General features: G+C 46.3%; 1 protein-coding gene across 1 annotated transcript in view; it reads left to right on the forward strand.

Annotated features, from left to right (window-relative positions):
• The first annotated feature begins 6,488 nt into the window (after window positions 1-6,488).
• The window catches only part of LOC118965944 (proline-rich extensin-like protein EPR1), a 58,695-nt gene continuing 45,762 nt past the window's right edge, over window positions 6,489-19,421 (forward strand). The window contains exon 1 of the mRNA XM_036986975.1: window positions 6,489-6,770. Coding sequence (XP_036842870.1) covers window positions 6,489-6,770 — 282 coding nt within the window. The remainder of the gene's footprint in view (window positions 6,771-19,421) is intronic.

Raw genomic sequence — 19,421 nt, forward strand, 5'->3', positions numbered from 1 at the left:
ATACAGGGGGTACCGGTACAGAGTCAATGTGGAGACTATATACAGGGGAGGTACCGGTACAGAGTCAGTGTGGAGGCTATATACAGGGGGTACCGCTACAGAGTCAATGTGGAGGCTATATACAGGGGGTACTGGTACAGAGTCAGTGTGGAGGCTATATACAGGGGGTACTGGTACAGAGTCAATGTGGAGACTATATACAGGGGGTACTGGTACAGAGTCAATGTGGAGGCTATATACAGGGAGTACTGGTACAGAGTCAATGTGGAGACTATATACAGGGGGTACTGGTACGGAGTCAGTGTGGAGGCTATATACAGGGGGTACTGGTACAGAGTCAATGTGGAGACTATATACAGGGGGTACTGGTACAGAGTCAGTGTGGAGGCTATATACAGGGGGTACTGGTACAGAGTCAATGTGGAGACTATATACAGGGGGTACCGGTGCAGAGTCAATGTGGAGGCTATATACAGGGGGTACCAGTGCAGAGTCAATGTGGAGGCTATATACAGGGGGTACCGGTACAGAGTCAATGTGGAGACAATATACAGGGGAGGTACCGGTACAGAGTCAATGTGAAGACAATATACAGGGGAGGTACCGGTACAGAGTCAATGTGGAGGCTATATACAGGGGGTACCGGTGCAGAGTCAATGTGCGGGGGCACCGGTTCGTTGAGGTAATATGTACATGTAAGTAGAGATATTAAAGTGACTGCTTCGTCTGACCACTTTTTTTTATTCTTGATCTAGTCACTGGTGCTTCCTGCTTTAATTTTTTAGCTTGTAAGCAGGAATCAGGAGGATATCATTATTTATCTACCATCTTTGGTAGTGCGACCATTTTGTTAGCCTGGTCAAATATCTGTTGAGGTGCTGTATATCCAACTCCCTACAATGATCTGGGAGCCGGGCTACCATTTTATTCTAACGTTGAAATTACATCCCTCCCTCCCGAGATCGAAACGTGGTCAGGAGCTCAGTGTGTAAGGCATCAGATTCACTCTGTAATGGGCTGTTGTTGTCCTCTGTGTTCTTCTGTAGTCTGTTGCTGCTACTAAACCACTTTAAAAACCCTGGCATGTTGCCCACTACTACTCATTGAATCTGACTCTTTGTACAGCAACTGGCACAGCAATGAGGAAATACCTTCAATGTTGTAATGGTGTATATAGGCTAATGTGTCACTAGTCCTAGAATTCCTTACTGTTTAAAGTTGTTAGCTTGGTGCTTGGCTATTCTTCAAGCAAGGTAAGGGCAGTAGAGTTCATGGCTGATAGAAGCAGAGTGTTTATAAGGGCAGTAGAGTTCATGGCTGATAGAAGCAGGGTGTTTTATAAGGGCAGTAGAGTTCATGGCTGATAGAAGCAGGGTGTTTATAAGGGCAGTAGAGTTCATGGCTGATAGAAGCAGGGTGTTTTATAAGGGCAGTAGAGTTCCTGGCTGATAGAAGCAGGGTGTTTATAAGGGCAGTAGAGTTCCTGGCTGATAGAAGCAGAGTGTTTATAAGGACAGTAGAGTTCATGGCTGATAGAAGCAGGGTGTTTATAAGGGCAGTAGAGTTCATGGCTGATAGAAGCAGAGTGTTTATAAGGGCAGTAGAGTTCATGGCTGATAGAAGCAGAGTGTTTATAAGGGCAGTAGAGTTCATGGCTGATAGAAGCAGAGTGTTTATAAGGGCAGTGGAGTTCATGGCTGATAGAAGCAGGGTGTTTTATAAGGGCAGTAGAGTTCATGGCTGATAGAAGCAGGGTGTTTATAAGGGCAGTAGAGTTCATGGCTGATAGAAGCAGGGTGTTTTATAAGGGCAGTAGAGTTCCTGGCTGATAGAAGCAGGGTGTTTATAAGGGCAGTAGAGTTCCTGGCTGATAGAAGCAGAGTGTTTATAAGGACAGTAGAGTTCATGGCTGATAGAAGCAGGGTGTTTATAAGGGCAGTAGAGTTCATGGCTGATAGAAGCAGAGTGTTTATAAGGGCAGTAGAGTTCATGGCTGATAGAAGCAGAGTGTTTATAAGGGCAGTAGAGTTCATGGCTGATAGAAGCAGGGTGTTTATAAGGGCAGTAGAGTTCCTGGCTGATAGAAGCAGGGTGTTTATAAGGGCAGTAGAGTTCATGGCTGATAGAAGCAGAGTGTTTATAAGGGCAGTAGAGTTCATGGCTGATAGAAGCAGAGTGTTTATAAGGGCAGTAGAGTTCATGGCTGATAGAAGCAGGGTGTTTTATAAGGGCAGTAGAGTTCCTGGCTGATAGAAGCAGAGTGTTTATAAGGGCAGTAGAGTTCATGGCTGATAGAAGCAGAGTGTTTATAAGGGCAGTAGAGTTCATGGCTGATAGAAGCAGGGTGTTTTATAAGGGCAGTAGAGTTCCTGGCTGATAGAAGCAGAGTGTTTATAAGGGCAGTAGAGTTCATGGCTGATAGAAGCAGAGTGTTTATAAGGGCAGTAGAGTTCCTGGCTGATAGAAGCAGAGTGTTTATAAGGGCAGTAGAGTTCATGGCTGATAGAAGCAGAGTGTTTTATAAGGACAGTAGAGTTCATGGCTGATAGAAGCAGAGTGTTTATAAGGGCAGTAGAGTTCATGGCTGATAGAAGCAGGGTGTTTATATAGTAAAGCTCATAGGATGTATTTAAATTCCATTTTCATTCATTCATGTTTTCTTTTCTTCTGTTGTTTTGTTTTTCTCTCCCAGCAGTGTTCTTCATTGGTTGGTTGGTTGTGTCAGGTGTTATTAGGCCCCTGGTCTGGTCTGAGGGAGGAAGTGTTCAGACACAGGAAGTGTTCAGACACAGGAAGTGTTCAGACACAGGAAGTGTTCAGACACAGGAAGTGTTCAGACACAGGAAGTGTTCAGACACAGGAAGTGTTCAGACACAGGAAGTGTTCAGACACAGGAAGTGTTCAGACACAGGAGGAGAGCTAGGAGAGGAGGTGAATGCCGTCAAGGTTAGTCAACAAAACGAGCGGCCATGCGGCACCAAACACAGCCGTTTCCTGCCTTCTTCAATCCTCACCTCTCCTGCCCCCAATATAACTAACTACCTGTCTCTTCCTGCCCCCATCTCCATGTAGTGTGCCCGAGTTGTCATAACACACACTGCGCCCGCTAGCTAATTCCTGTCTCCTCTCCTCCTCTCCCCTCAGCAGCACCTCTCCTTTCCCCTCAGCAGCACCTCTCCTCTCCTCCTACTCTCCTCTCCTCATAACCCCTCAAGCAGCACCTCTCCTCTCCTCTCCCCTCAGCAGCACCTCTCCTCTACCCTCAGCAGCACCTCTCCTCTCCTTCTCTCCCCTCAGCAGCACCTCTCCTCTCCTCCTGCTCTCCTCTCCTCATAACCCCTCAGCAGCACCTCTCCTCTCCCCTCCTCTCCTCCCCGTCTTCACCCTCCTCCTCTCCTCCCCGTCTTCACTCTCCTCCTCTCCTCCCCGTCTTCACCCTCCTCCCCGTCTTCACCCTCCTCCTCTCCTCTCCGTCTTCACCCTCCTCCTCTCCTCCCCGTCTTCACCCTCCTCCTCTCCTCCCCGTCTTCACCCTCCTCCTCTCCTCCCCGTCTTCACCCTCCTCCCCGTCTTCACCCTCCTCCTCTCCTCCCCGTCTTCACCCTCCTCCCCGTCTTCACCCTCCTCCCCGTCTTCACCCTCCTCCTCTCCGTCTTCACCCTCCTCCTCTCCTCCCCGTCTTCACCCTCCTCCTCTCCTCCCCGTCTTCACCCTCCTCCCCGTCTTCACCCTCCTCCCCGTCTTCACCCTCCTCCCCGTCTTCACCCTCCTCCTCTCCTCTCCGTCTTCACCCTCCTCCTCTCCTCCCCGTCTTCACCCTCCTCCCCGTCTTCACCCTCCTCCCCGTCTTCACCCTCCTCCTCTCCTCCCCGTCTTCACCCTCCTCCTCTCCTCCCCGTCTTCACCCTCCTCCCCGTCTTCACCCTCCTCCTCTCCTCTCCGTCTTCACCCTCCTCCTCTCCTCCCCGTCTTCACCCTCCTCCCCGTCTTCACCCTCCTCCTCTCCTCCCCGTCTTCACCCTCCTCCTCTCCTCTCCGTCTTCACCCTCCTCCTCTCCTCCCCGTCTTCACCCTCCTCCCCGTCTTCACCCTCCTCCCCGTCTTCACCCTCCTCCCCGTCTTCACCCTCCTCCCCGTCTTCACCCTCCTCCCCGTCTTCACCCTCCTCCCCGTCTTCACCCTCCTCCCCGTCTTCACCCTCCTCCCCGTCTTCACCCTCCTCCTCTCCTCCCCGTCTTCACCCTCCTCCCCGTCTTCACCCTCCTCCCCGTCTTCACCCTCCTCCCCGTCTTCACCCTCCTCCCCGTCTTCACCCTCCTCCCCGTCTTCACCCTCCTCCTCTCCTCCCCGTCTTCACCCTCCTCCTCTCCTCCCCGTCTTCACCCTCCTCCTCTCCTCCCCGTCTTCACCCTCCTCCTCTCCTCCCCGTCTTCACCCTCCTCCTCTCCTCCCCGTCTTCACCCTCCTCCTCTCCTCCCCGTCTTCACCCTCCTCCTCTCCTCCCCGTCTTCACCCTCCTCCTCTCCTCCCCGTCTTCACCCTCCTCCTCTCCTCCCCGTCTTCACCCTCCTCCTCTCCTCCCCGTCTTCACCCTCCTCCTCTCCTCTCCGTCTTCACCCTCCTCCTCTCCTCCCCGTCTTCACCCTCCTCCTCTCCTCTCCGTCTTCACCCTCCTCCTCTCCTCCCCGTCTTCACCCTCCTCCTCTCCTCCCCGTCTTCACCCTCCTCCTCTCCTCTCCGTCTTCACCCTCCTCCTCTCCTCCCCGTCTTCACCCTCCTCCTCTCCTCCCCGTCTTCACCCTCCTCCACTCCTCTCCGTCTTCACCCTCCTCCTCTCCTCCCCGTCTTCACCCTCCTCCTCTCCTCCCCGTCTTCACCCTCCTCCTCTCCTCCCCGTCTATAAGAAAGAATGTGATTATTCAGATGTGACAGACGCCTTTCAAGCCATTTATTTGAAAGTGTGAGTGGTGTACATCATAGGATGTTGACACCAGTCCTGAACACAGTGATGTAGTGATACTTGGTTACTGTGTAGGATTGAGCCATAATGGCACCCTATTCCCTATTTAGTGCACTACTTTTGATCAGGACCCATACGCCTCAAAATAGGGCTCTGGTCTAAAGTAGTGCACTATATAGGGAATAGGGCTCTGGTCTATAGTAGTGCACTATATAGGGAATAGGGCTCTGGTCTAAAGTAGTGCACTATATAGGGAATAGGGCTCTGTTCTAAAGTAGTGCACTATATAGGGAATAGGGCTCTGGTCTAAAGTAGTGCACTATATAGGGAATAGGGTGCCATTTGGGATGTGCATATGTTGTAGCTGTTCAAAGCCTGGCTAGGTTATTTAATGAGTTTTGTAATTAGCTTTCACTGGACTCTGTATCCCCTGCTGCCTCCTCCTGCTGATGTGTGAACACGTCTTCCCCTCCTGTCATCCCTCCATCCTCCTCCATCCCCAACCTCTCCTCTCATCCCTCCATCCCCCACCCCTCCTCTCATCCCTCCATCCCCCACCCCTCCTCTCACCCCCCACCCCCCACCCCTCCTCCCATCCCCCACCCCTCTCACCCCCCACCCCACCCCTCCTCTCATCCCTCCATCCCCCACCCCGCTAGCTAACGTTTAGCGTCTATCTCTTCTAGCTAGCGTTTACCTCTGCACCCACGTCACATTACAACAACCCTAGATGAGGGTCTATGATGTGTGTCTCAGATCAGAACGACACGCCACAAAAGGCTCATAAAACATGCATTGACCGTAACGATTAATGAACACGCGTGTTAGTGCGCGCACACTCATCCTGACAAATGGTTTGTGCACGCCCGTCTGCCGCCTTAAAATGAATATTCTTTAAGCGTCCATGTAAACACAACGTAGACCCGAGGCTGTGTGTTGTTATTCACCAGTGAAGACAAGCAGATGCTTTCTTCATTAGTTTGGAATGCACCCGATGATCATGTGTTTAAAAAAAACCAACCATGAAACTCAAAACAGAAACGTGTTATTTCTTGTCGTGAAGATGCACTATGCAGAAATCGCTCCGCCATTTCCCGATTTGCAATTTTTTTTTTTAAACAGTTCGCCTAATTTCAGTTTGTGTGACAGAACAAGCAAGTATAGTGTAGAGAATCATTGTACTATCTTAAACTGCTGGGAAATATATTTTCTATAACCTAAAATATTGTATTTTTAGCTGTTTTGAAGCTGGTGTACAAAACTGAAAGTAAAAAAAAAAATCAAAAAACAAAACGTCTATGCACGGGAAGCATAGAAATAGTGAACATAGAACAGATATACAACTTCTTAGTCTGGCTTTCAATGAGAATGACAGATTACATGTTGCAGCTTTAGTACAGTACATTTATCAGTATTGTACCTCTCACTATTTGCCCATTTTTGTCTGTGGAAACCCAAAGATGTCTTATAGACTTTCAGACAATAGCGAGATGCCACACAGAAACTACTGCCAAGTAAACCCCTTTTTATGTCTCCCCCGGTCAGCAGTGGTCCGTTCCACCTTCCCCCGGTCAGTAGTGGTCCGTTCCACCTTCCCCCGGTCAGCAGTGGTCCGTTCCACCTTCCCCCGGTCAGCAGTGGTCCGTTCCACCTTCCCCCGGTCAGCAGTGGTCCGTTCCACCTTCCCCCGGTCAGCAGTGGTCCGTTCCACCTTCCCCCGGTCAGCAGTGGTCCGTTCCACCTTCCCCCGGTCAGCAGTGGTCCGTTCCACCTTCCCCCGGTCAGCAGGGGTCCGTTCCACCTTCCCCCGGTCAGCAGTTCACTTTCAGGATAGATTTTTTCTGGCCCTATACATTTCCCAGCAACAGTTATCATTACTGTTATCACCATCTGTAAAGTGGACAGCCAGCCAGCTAGATCAATATTATCATCATCTGTAAAGTGGACAGCCAGCCAGCTAGATCAATATTACCATCTGTAAAGTGGACAGCCAGCCAGCTAGATCAATATTATCATCATCTGTAAAGTGGACAGCCAGCCAGCTAGATCAATATTATCATCATCTGTAAAGTGGACAGCCAGCCAGCTAGATCAATATTACCATCTGTAAAGTGGACAGCCAGCCAGCTAGATCAATATTATCATCATCTGTAAAGTGGACAGCCAGCCAGCTAGATCAATATTACCATCTGTAAAGTGGACAGCCAGCCAGTTAGATCAATATTACCATCTGTAAAGTGGACAGCCAGCCAGCTAGATCAATATTATCATCATCTGTAAAGTGGACAGCCAGCCAGCTAGATCAATATTACCATCTGTAAAGTGGACAGCCAGCCAGCTAGATCAATATTATCATCATCTGTAAAGTGGACAGCCAGCCAGCTAGATGAATATTATCTGTAAAATGGACAGCCAGCCAGCTAGATTAATATTATCTGTAAAGTGGACAGCCAGCCAGCTAGATGAATATTATCTGTAAAGTGGACAGCCAGCCAGCTAGATGAATATTATCTGTAAAGTGGGCAGCCAGCCAGCTAGATGAATATTATCTGTAAAGTGGACAGCCAGCCAGCTAGATGAATATTATCTGTAAAGTGGACAGCCAGCCAGCTAGATGAATATTATCTGTAAAGTGGACAGCCAGCCAGCTAGATGAATATTATCTGTAAAGTGGACAGCCAGCCAGCTAGATCATTATCACAGTGTGGGGCAGTGGAGCCGAACTAGACTAGACGAGGAAAATGGATTATTGAAAAGTACTAGAAGTCAAAAAGCGTATGCTACTAAAGTATTGGACCAGAATTGGTTAAATGAAATTGTGATAAATGAAAAAAGTATACCGGTTTAATTTCAGGACCAACAAATGGACAGAAGTGCCATATAGATTGCAAAGTAGTTGGAGATTTACCGATGCCATGGCATATGGTTTATGAACTGATACGCAAAACGACACCGGATTCGAAACTTCACATTATTCAATTTAAATGATAATACAAAATTCTAGCAACCACTAGAATGTTCTATATATGGGGGGATACAACCTTCCATACAACTTGTCCATATGTAGCTTGTTTTTGGTCACAGGTTCAGGAATGGCTGAAGAATTGCAACATTTACCTGGCGCTAACTCTGCAGACCGCAATACTGGGTGATCTGAAAAGTCATAGTCAATCGATCAATAATATTTTTAGCAAAAAATTGTATCTTTTAATTTACAATTTGTAGAAACTAAAATAATAAATATTGCACTTGGGGGATAAAACCATATTATGTAGAAATGAATGAAACAAAATCCAGTAAGCAACTCACGCGTTATAACTTGAGGAACGGCAAGGAGTCGTATTAACGTTACCAGTTAATACTATAGCGAATTGGTTAGGTTACTAACGTTAGCTCATCTGATGTTGTAACGTTAGCTAGCTAACATTAGCTCTCTGACTTTATTAGCCAGCTAATTTTCACACCATAAACAAAATGATTTGATCCGTTAAGTTGGCTAATGTTGCTCAACATTTCTCTGGCTAGCTAACATGGATAATTCGATCCAGCTAGCATGATATTTAACAACGCTAACAATACTTGTTCCGCCACACTTTCTCCCTCAACTCAAACCTTCCCCAATGCCAGTTGTTTTTCGGTTACAGGTCATGAAGTACGCTTCATTACCGTCTCACGTCTCACCCCGGTGTCTGTGGTCAGGCTTCTCACCTACTTCTTCGTTATCGTTCAGGGGACGCGCTGCTGTAAGTTAAATGGACCTTTCCACTCTCTTTCCAGAGCGCACGTTTGCACTACTAAATTGATCGTCTTTTCTCTCTTCAGTCGTGTGCTGCCTTCTGTTGTGTGATTGGCTGAGGATTGGATCTTTTTCTTATTTTTTCCCCCACCTTTATTTAACCAGGTCGGGTTAGTTATTTCACCTTTATTTAACCAGGTCGGTTAGTTATTTCACCTTTATTTAACCAGGTCGGTTAGTTATTTCACCTTTATTTTACCAGGTCGGGTTAGTTATTTCACCTTTATTTTACCAGGTCGGTTAGTTATTTCACCTTTATTTAACCAGGTCGGGTTAGTTATTTCACCTTTATTTTACCAGGTCAGTTAGTTATTTCACCTTTATTTAACCAGGTCGGGTTAGTTATTTCACCTTTATTTAACCAGGTCGGGTTAGTTATTTCACCTTTATTTTACCAGGTCGGTTAGTTATTTCACCTTTATTTAACCAGGTCGGGTTAGTTATTTCACCTTTATTTAACCAGGTCGGGTTAGTTATTTCACCTTTATTTTACCAGGTCGGTTAGTTATTTCACCTTTATTTTACCAGGTCGGTTAGTTATTTCACCTTTATTTAACCAGGTCTGTTAGTTATTTCACCTTTATTTAACCAGGTCGGTTAGTTATTTCACCTTTATTTAACCAGGTCGGTTAGTTATTTCACCTTTATTTAACCAGGTCGGTTAGTTATTTCACCTTTATTTAACCAGGTCGGTTAGTTATTTCACCTTTATTTAACCAGGTCGGTTAGTTATAATTATTTCACCATTATTTAACCAGGTCGGTTAGTTATTTCACCTTTATTTAACCAGGTCGGTTAGTTATTTCACCTTTATTTAACCAGGTCGGTTAGTTATTTCACCTTTATTTTACCAGGTCGGTTAGTTATTTCACCTTTATTTAACCAGGTAGGCCAGTTGAGAACAAGTTCTCATTTACAACTGCGACCTGGTCAAGATAAAGCAAAGCAGTGTGACACAAACAACAACACAGAATTAAACATGGACTAAACACACGTACAGTCAAGTCTATATACAGTCTGTGCAAATGGCGTGAGGAGGTAAGACAATACATAGGCCATAGTAGCAAAATAATTACAATTTTGCAGATTAACACTGGAGTGATAGATGAGCAGATGAAGGTGTGTAAGTAGTGATACTGGTGTGCAAAAGAGCAGAAAAGTAAATAAAAACAGTATGGGGTTGAGGGAGGTAGATTGGGTGGGCTATTTACAGATGGACTATGTACAGCTGCAGTGATAGGTTAACTGCTCTGATAGCTGATGTTTAAAGTTAGTGAGGGAAATATACGTCTCCAGCTTGAGTGATTTTTGCAATTAATTCCAGTCACTGGCAGCAGCGAACTGGAAGGAAAGGCGGCCAAAGGGGGTGTTGGCTTTGGGGATGACCAGTGAGATATACCTGCTGGAGCGCGTGCTACGGGTGGGTGTTGTTATCGTGACCAGTGAGCTGAGATAAGGCGGAGCTTTACCTAGCATACACTTATAGATGACCTGGAGCCAGTGGGTCTGGTGACGAATATGTAGCGAGGGCCAGCCAACTAGAGCATACAGGCCGCAGTGGTGGGTGGTATAAGGTGCTTTAGTAACAAAACGGATGGCACTGTGATAGACTGCATCCAATTTGCTGAGTAGAGTGTTGGAGGCTATTTTGTAGATGACATCGCCAAAGTCGAGGAGCGGTAGGATAGTCAGTTTTACTAGGGTAAGTTTGGTGGCGTGAGTGAAGGAGGCTTTGTTGCGAGATTGGAAGCCGATTCTAGCTTTGATTTTGGATTGGAGATGTTTAATATGAGTCTGGAAGGAGAGTTTACAGTCTAGCCAGACACCTAGGTATTTGTAGTTGTCCACATATTCTAGGTCAGAACCGTCCAGGGTAGTGATGCTAGTCGGGCGGGCGGGTGTGGGCAGCGAACGGATGAAGAGCATGCATTTAGTTTTACTTGCGTTTAAGAGCAGTTGGTGGCCACAGATACAGCCAGTATTGCTACACTTGTTCGATACAGCCCGTAGTCATCCACCCCCCCCAAAAAAAACTTTTCTCATCGGATCTACACAAATCACACAGGTCACCTATTTTGGATTCAAAACGGCGAATTTCGCCAAAAGGTACCTAGTTTGCATCCCTGAATAACAGTACCAGTCAAAAGTTTGGACACACCTACTCATTCCAGGGTTTGTCTTTATTTTTTACTATTTTCTACATTGCATAAGGGGGTGTGGTATATGGCCAATATACCATGGCAAAGGGCTGTTCTTAGGCACAACGCAGCCCTTCACCGTGGTATATTGGCCTTATACCACAAACCCTCTGTGCCTTATTGCTCTTTTAATAATAAACTGGTTACCAATTTAACTAGAGCAGTATAAATAAATGTTCTGTCATACCCGTGGTATACGGTCTGATATACCACGGCTGTCAGCCAATCAGCATTCAGGGCTTGAACCACCCAGTTTATAATAATAATTTTAAATCAAAACTATGAATGCTATAACCAAGAAAGTGTTTAACAAATCAAAATATATTTTATATTTGAGATTCTTCAAAGTAGCCACCCTTTGCCTTGATGACAGCTTTGCACACTCATGACATTCTCTCAACTAGCTTCATGAGGTAGTCACCTGGAATGGATTTCAATTAACAGGGTGTGCCTTGTTAAAGGTTAATTTGTGGAATTTATGTCCTTAATGCGTTTGAGCCAATCAGTTGTGTTGTGACAAGGTAGGGGGGTATACAGAAGATAGCCCTATTTGGTAAAGACCCAGTACATATTATGGCAAGAACAGCTCAAATAAGCAAAGAGAAACGACAGTCCATTACTGTAAGACATGAAGGTCAGTCAATATGGCCATTTTCAAGAACTTTGAAAGTTTCTTCAAGTGCAGTCGCAAAAACCATCAAGTGCTATGATGAAACTGGCTCTCATGAGGACCACCACAGGAAAAGAAGACCCAGAGTTACCTCTGCTGCAGAGGATACATTCATTAGAGTTACCTGTCTCTCATGAGGACCGCCACAGGAAAAGAAGACCCAGAGTTACCTCTGCTGCAGAGGATACATTCATTAGAGTTAACTGCACCTCAGATAGCAGCCCAAATAAATGCTTCACAAAGTTCAAGTAACAGACACATCTCAACATCAACTGTTCAGAGGAGACTGCGTGAATCAGGCATTAATGGTCGAATTGCTGCAAGGAACCACTACTAAAGAACACCAATAAGAAGAAGACACTTGCTTGGGCCAAGAAACACGAGCAATGGACATTAGACCAGTGGAAATCTGTTCTTTGGTCTGATGAGCAAATTTGAGATTTTTGGTTCCAGCCGCAGTGTTTTTGTGAGATGCAGAGTAGGTGAATGGATGATCTCTGCATGTGGGGTTCCCACCGTGAAGCTTGGAGGAGGTGTGATGGTGTGGGGAGGCTTTGCTGGTGACACTGTTTGTGATTTATTTAGAATTCAAGGCACTTAACCAGCATGGCTACCACAGCATTCTGCAGCGATACGCCATCCCATCTGGCTTGCGCTTAGTGGGACTATCATTTGTTTTTCAGCAGGACAATAACCCAAAACACACCTCCAGGCTGTGTAAGGGCTATTTGACCAAGAAAGAGAGTGATGGAGTGCTGTTTCAGATGACCTGGCCTCCACAATCACCTGACCTCAACCCAGTTGAGATTGTTTGGGATGAGTTGGACCGCAGAGTGAAGGAAAAGCAGCCAACAATTGCTCAGCATATGTGTGAACTCCTTCAAGACTGTTGGAAAAGCATTCCAGGTGAAGCTGGTTGAGAGAATGCTAAGTGTGCAAAGCTGTCATCAAGGCAGCTACCGTGGCTACTTTGAAGAATCTAAAATATATTTTGTTTAACACTTTATTGGTTACTACTTGATTCCATATGTGTTATTACATAGTTCTGAAATCTTCGCTATTATTCTACAAATGTAGAAAATAGTCAAAATAAAAAACCTTTGAATGAGTAGGTGTGTCCAAACTTTTGACTGGTACTGATAAATATATATGGGGGATTGGAAATAATTCAGATAATTACATTGATGGAAGCTACAATCTTTCTACTCCCCATTTTAAAAAAAATATATATAATAAACATTTAATAAATGGGGAAAAAATTATAAGGTTTGGTTTCAGTTAGACTCATTTATATATACCTCGATAAAGATTTATTTATTTGGTTGTGTTTGGGGTAAATTCATTCAGTGGGTTTTACACAGCAGGTGTGACACTGTAGTTCCTCAGAGTGGCCATAAGGTGGCAGAGTAGGAAGTTGAGGCAGGCAGAGACTGTATGTGCTGTAGCCTTTATCTCTATCCACTCTCTCTCTCTCTCTGTCTCTCTCTCTCCTCTCTCCACTCTCTCTCTCTCTATCCTCTCCCTCTCTCTCTGTCCACCCCTCTCTCTCTCTGTCCACTCTCTCTCTCTCTCTCTCTGTCCACTCTCTCTCACTCTCTCCATCCATCCATTCTCTCTCTCTCTCCATCCACTCCCCTCTCTACCTCCCCCTTGTCGGTCTCTCTCGCTGTCTGTGAAATGGAGCAGACAGATTCTTGCTATCTGAACAGACAAGCTGGGAGATAGATGTGAGGTTAACCTCTCTTTTAGATTCTAACCCCAACTGACACAATTTCCTTTACATTCAACCTCATGTAATCCATTGTCAGTGTCTATCTGTTATGCGTTTTGGTGCTCTCACTCAGATGTGCATCCCAAATGGCATCATGTTCCCTATATAGTGCACTACTTTTGATCAGGAGCTGCATAGGGACGAGGGTGCCATGTGTACACGTCCATTCTGTAGCTAGAGACGTGGTGGTGGATCCAGAGCGTTTGATCAGACCGATGCTGTTTATTTCTCCTTTTCTTTGTTCACACAGAGCTCTGAAATAAACGTCCGCCTCTTGCGCTAGCCAGGCAGGGCTCTTAGTGTGTCCCTCAAATGGCATCTTATTTCCCTATTTAGTGCTCTACTTTTGACCAGAGCCCTATGGGATTCCCTATGGGTCCTGGTCAAAAGGAGTGCACTAAATAGGGAATAGGGTGCCATTTTGGGACGTATCCTCAGTCTCACCCGCTTGGAGAGACTTGAAGTGAGGAACAGTCCCAGTTCCCTTAGTGACGAACAGTCCCAGTCCCCTTAGTGACGAACAGTCCCAGTCCCCTTAGTGACGAACAGTCCCAGTCCCCTTAGTGACGAACAGTCCCAGTCCCCTTAGTGACGAACAGTCCCAGTCCCCTTAGTGACGAACAGTCCCAGTCCCCTTAGTGACGAACAGTCCCAGTCCCCTTAGTGAGGAACAGTCCCAGTCCCCTTAGTGAGGAACAGTCCCAGTCCCCTTAGTGAGGAACAGTCCCAGTCCCCTTAGTGAGGAACAGTCCCAGTCCCCTTAGTGAGGAACAGTCCCAGTCCCCTTAGTGAGGAACAGTCCCAGTCCCCTTAGTGAGGAACAGTCCCAGTCCCCTTAGTGAGGAACAGTCCCAGTCCCCTTAGTGAGGAACAGTCCCAGTCCCCTTAGTGAGGAACAGTCCCAGTCCCCTTAGTGAGGAACAGTCCCAGTCCCCTTAGTGAGGAACAGTCCCAGTCCCCTTAGTGAGGAACAGTCCCAGTCCCCTTAGTGAGGAACAGTCCCAGTCCCCTTAGTGAGGAACAGTCCCAGTCCCCTTAGTGAGGAACAGTCCCAGTCCCCTTAGTGAGGAACAGTCCCAGTCCCCTTAGTGACCAACAGTCCCAGTCCCCTTAGTGACCAACAGTCCCAGTCCCCTTAGTGACCAACAGTCCCAGTCCCCTTAGTGATGAACAGTCTCATCCCCTTAGAACAGTCCCAGTCCCCTTAGTGAGGAACAGTCCCAGTCCCCTTAGTGACGAACAGTCCCAGTCCCCTTAGTGACGAACAGTCCCAGTCCCCTTAGTGACGAACAGTCTCATTCCCTTTAAGGTGATGAACAGTCCCAGTCCCCTTAGTGACGAACAGTCTCATTCCCTTTAAGGTGACAAACAGTCCCATTCCCCTTAGTGAGGAACAGTCCCAGTCCCCTTAGTGACGAACAGTCCCAGTCCCCTTAGTGAGGAACAGTCTCATTCCCTTTAAGGTGACCAACAGTCCCGTTCCCTTTAAGGTGACCAACAGTCCCGTTCCCCTTGGTGACCAGCAGTCCCGTTCTCCTTGGTGACCAACAGTCCCACTCCTCTTGGTGACCAACAGTCCCGTTCCCCTTGGTGACCAACAGTCCAGTTCCCCTTGGTGACCAACAGTCCCACTCCCCTTGGTGACCAACAGTCCCACTCCCCTTGGTGACCAACAGTCCCGCTCCCCTTGGTGACCAACAGTCCCGCTCCCCTTGGTGACCAACAGTCCCGCTCCCCTTGGTGACCAACAGTCCCGCTCCCCTTGGTGACCAACAGTCCCGCTCCCCTTGGTGACCAACAGTCCCGTTCCCCTTGGTGACCAACAGTCCCGTTCCCCTTGGTGACCAACAGTCCCGTTCCCCTTGGTGACCAACAGTCCCGTTCCCCTTGGTGACCAACAGTCCCGTTCCCCTTGGTGACCAACAGTCCCGTTCCCCTTGGTGACCAACAGTCCCGTTCCCCTTGGTGACCAACAGTCCCGTTCCCCTTGGTGACCAACAGTCCCGTTCCCCTTGGTGACCAACAGTCCCGTTCCCCTTGGTGACCAACAGTCCCACTCCTCAGAGTGTTTTTCTGTATTGCTGCTCTGAACTGCTCTTTTATTCTGCTGGGATTGTGGGACCTGTTTTAGCCTGGACAGAGACACGCGCAGAGACACGCGCAGAGACACGCGCAGAGACACGCAGAGACACGCACAGCTCATGTGAGTGCAGCTCTAGTCTCTGTGAATGTGAAAAATTGGAGGAGGACCTTAGAGAGAGAGACCGGGGGCTTACTGGAGTAGTACCTTAGAGAGACAGACAGGGGGCTTACTGGATTAGTACCCTAGAGAGAGACAGACAGGGGCTTACTGGAGTAGTACCTTAGAGAGACAGACAGGGGGCTTACTGGAGTAGTACCTTAGAGAGAGAGACAGACAGGGGGCTTACTGGAGTAGTACCTTAGAGAGAGAGACAGACAGGGGGCTTACTGGAGTAGTACCTTAGAGAGACAGACAGGGGGCTTACTGGAGTAGTACCTTAGAGAGAGACAGACAGGGGCTTACTGGAGTAGTACCTTAGAGAGACAGACAGGGGGCTTACTGGAGTAGTACCTTAAAGAGAGACAGACAGGGGGCTTACTGGAGTAGTACCTTAGAGAGACAGAGGGGCTTACTGGAGTAGTACCTTAGAGACACAGAGGGGCTTACTGGAGTAGTACCTTAGAGAGACAGACAGGGGGCTTACTGGAGTAGTACCTTAGAGAGAGAGAGAGGGGCTTACTGGAGTAGTACCTTAGAGAGATAGACAGACAGTGGGCTTACTGGAGTAGTACCTTAGAGAGAGATACAGACAGGGGGCTTACTGGAGTAGTACCTTAGAGAGAGTGAGAGAGGGGCTTACTGGAGTAGTACCTTAGAGAGAGAGGGGCTTACTGGAGTAGTACCTTAGAGAGAGAGAGGGACTTACTGGAGTAGTACCTTAGAGAGACAGACAGACAGACAGGGGCTTACTGGAGTAATACCTTAGAGAGAGAGACAGACAGGGGGCTTACTTGAGTAGTACCTTAGAGAGAGAGACACGGGGCTTACTGGAGTACAACATTAGAACAACAACATGTGTATGTCGGGCTCCAGAGTGGCGCAGCGGTCTAAGGCAATGCATCTCAGTGCAAGAGGCGTCACTACACTACAGACCTGGTGCGATTCCAGGCTGTGATTGGGAGTCCCATAGGGCGGCGCACAATTGGCCCAGCGTCGTCCGAGTTTGGCCGGGGTAGGCGGCATTGTAAAAGAAGTATTTATTCTTAACGGACTTGTCTTGTTAAATAAAAGAAATACAAGTATCAGTAGCTAGGTGAGTACAACAGAACCATATGTATCAGTAGCTAGGTGAGTACAACAGAACAACCATATGTATCAGTAGCTAGGTGAGTGCAACAGAACAACCATATGTATCAGTAGCTAGGTGAGTACAACAGAACAACCATATGTATCAGTAGCTAGGTGAGTGCAACAGAACAACCATATGTATCAGTAGCTAGGTGAGTACAACAGAACAACCATATGTATCAGTAGCTAGGTGAGTGCAACAGAACAACCACATGTATCAATAGCTAGGTGAGTACAACAGAACAACCACATGTATCAATAGCTAGGTGAGTACAACAGAACAACCACATGTATCAATAGCTAGGTGAGTACAACAGAACAACCACATGTATATATAGCTAGGTGAGTACAACAGAACAACCACATGTATCAATAGCTAGGTGAGTACAACAGAACAACCACATGTATCAATAGCTAGGTGAGTACAACAGAACAACCACATGTGTATATATAGCTAGGTGAGTACAACATTAGAACAACAGTGGTGTTAGTGGTTGTCCTTTAACCTATGAGCAATGGCTTTTTCTTTCATTGCGGTGGATCAAAATAAACGTGTACTGGTTCATATATCCCTTCATCCACTTAATCAATGTGTTTACCCCAGGTAGCTTCTCTTCTAACCAGTTGGAAATATATATATATGTTTTACTTATCTACTTCGCTTCACACTCAACAGTTTTACCAGAATGGCTGCTGTGTTGGGAAGGGAGATCTCCTGCGTTCGTTTGTGTGGCTTGGCCGAGACATGAATAAACACCATGAATATGTGTCTTGGTTTTGGTTCAGTGGTACTGTGAGTGAGCTTGCCAAATGTGACTGTGAATGGCAAAGTAAACAAGATAGCTATGTGTACTTCCCAAATGACACCCTATTCCCTATATAGTGCACTACTTTAGACCAAAACTGGTCTAAAGTAGTGTACCAAATAGGGAATAGGGTGCCATTTGAGATGAGAACCTATTTCTGAAGTATAATATAACGTTCCATGGAATAGCTTCCCTTTCCAGTCAGGTTTTTCTAACCTCATAATGATCCCACAATAAAATGCTTGGTTTGAAACCACAGTAATTAGTGTGTGTGAATGGGAATCGTTTCTGTCTTTGTCTATAGTGGGGATTGTTTTAAAGCCTAGATTGATTTTCAGCGGTGCTTTTGTCACCTTCTGTCGTTCAAGGAGTCGTTTGCCACCACTGTGTGTGTATAGAGGTTCTCCTGGCGTTTTAATCTGCCGTTGAGCCGTTGTTCTGGTAACTCCTGTTCAATTCATGTTGACGCGGTCGACCACCATTTTGAAAATGGAAATGAGATCCTTTACGTAAATCTCACTTGGTTTCCACAAGCTTTACAGCCTAGCTAACCACATTTTATCTGAAAGTGCTTTATTTCTCTTGAATGGCTTCCATTGTAAATGAAATAAACTGAGCTGTTTGTTGTTGCTGCCCCTTTCATCTACATTTTGGACCAGTCGATGTTGTAACTGGTCTGGTAAGACTCTCCTCTTCCTCTCGTCTCATCTGGATTTGTAAATGTGTAAAGTAGCTCCTCAAAGACGATGGCTAAAAGGGCAGGAAGGACTTCAATTATGAACTGAATCTTTTCCTGCCTGCCAAAAAAAAAGGGGGCCTATCAGCAGAGACGGCGTACGTGAAAATAAACGTTTATTTGTTTGCGTACACAGATTTGCAGATGTTATCGCAGATGCAGCTAAATGCTTATGTTTCCAGCCTCCAACAGTGCTGCACCATCTAGCAATACAAAACAATACACACACAATCCAGGAAGTTCAAAGAAATGTCGGATGCAATGAACAACCCAACAGTGTTTTAGCGTGCTCCATGTTCAGACAATATCATTCAGAGAAACCTTTAACTTAAAATATTAAAAATATTGTCTGACTACACCTGGAAAACAAATGAATTGAAAGCTTATGGTAATGCAAGTCCAATGTATACATCTGACTGTCTGTCTCAAATGGGCCCTCTTCTATATGTAATACACCATAGGGCTCTGGTCAAAGTAGTGCACTATATAGGGAATAGGGCTCTGGTCTAAAGTAGTGCACTATAGAGGGAATAGGGCTCTGGTTTAAAGTAGTGCACTATATAGGGAATAGGGCTCTGGTCTAAAGTAGTGCACTATAGAGGGAATAGGGCTCTGGTCTAAAGTAATGCACTATAGAGGGAATAGGGCTCTGGTCTAAAGTAGTGCACTATATAGGGAATAGGGGGCCATTTGGGAGTCAAAATGACTGTATTATAACATTGTACCTACTTGTCAAGTTAAAGATGCACTATGCAGAAATCAGTCCTCCATTTCCTGGTTGCTACAATTGTAGCAGTTTAATAACAGTTCACCTAATTTCAGTTTATGACAAAACAAGCATGTATAGTGTAGATTCATAGTACCATCTAAACCTGCTGTGAAATATATTTTCTATAACCTAAAATATTGTGTTTGAAGCTGGTGTACAAAACCGAAAGTAGAAGACACAAAAACAAAACTTAAGAACGAGAAGCATTAGAAAAGCACATATAGAGAAATATATACAGTTTCTTAGACTTGCTTTCAACAATTTCTGCGTGAATTCAGTTGTCCAAAAAGTCTCACATATTGCAGTTTAAAACTGTTACTTTGTTAAGATTGAGTCATGTGTTGG

Source organism: Oncorhynchus mykiss, chromosome 9, assembly GCF_013265735.2.
Source record: "Oncorhynchus mykiss isolate Arlee chromosome 9, USDA_OmykA_1.1, whole genome shotgun sequence".
Classification (NCBI taxonomy): domain Eukaryota; kingdom Metazoa; phylum Chordata; class Actinopteri; order Salmoniformes; family Salmonidae; genus Oncorhynchus; species Oncorhynchus mykiss.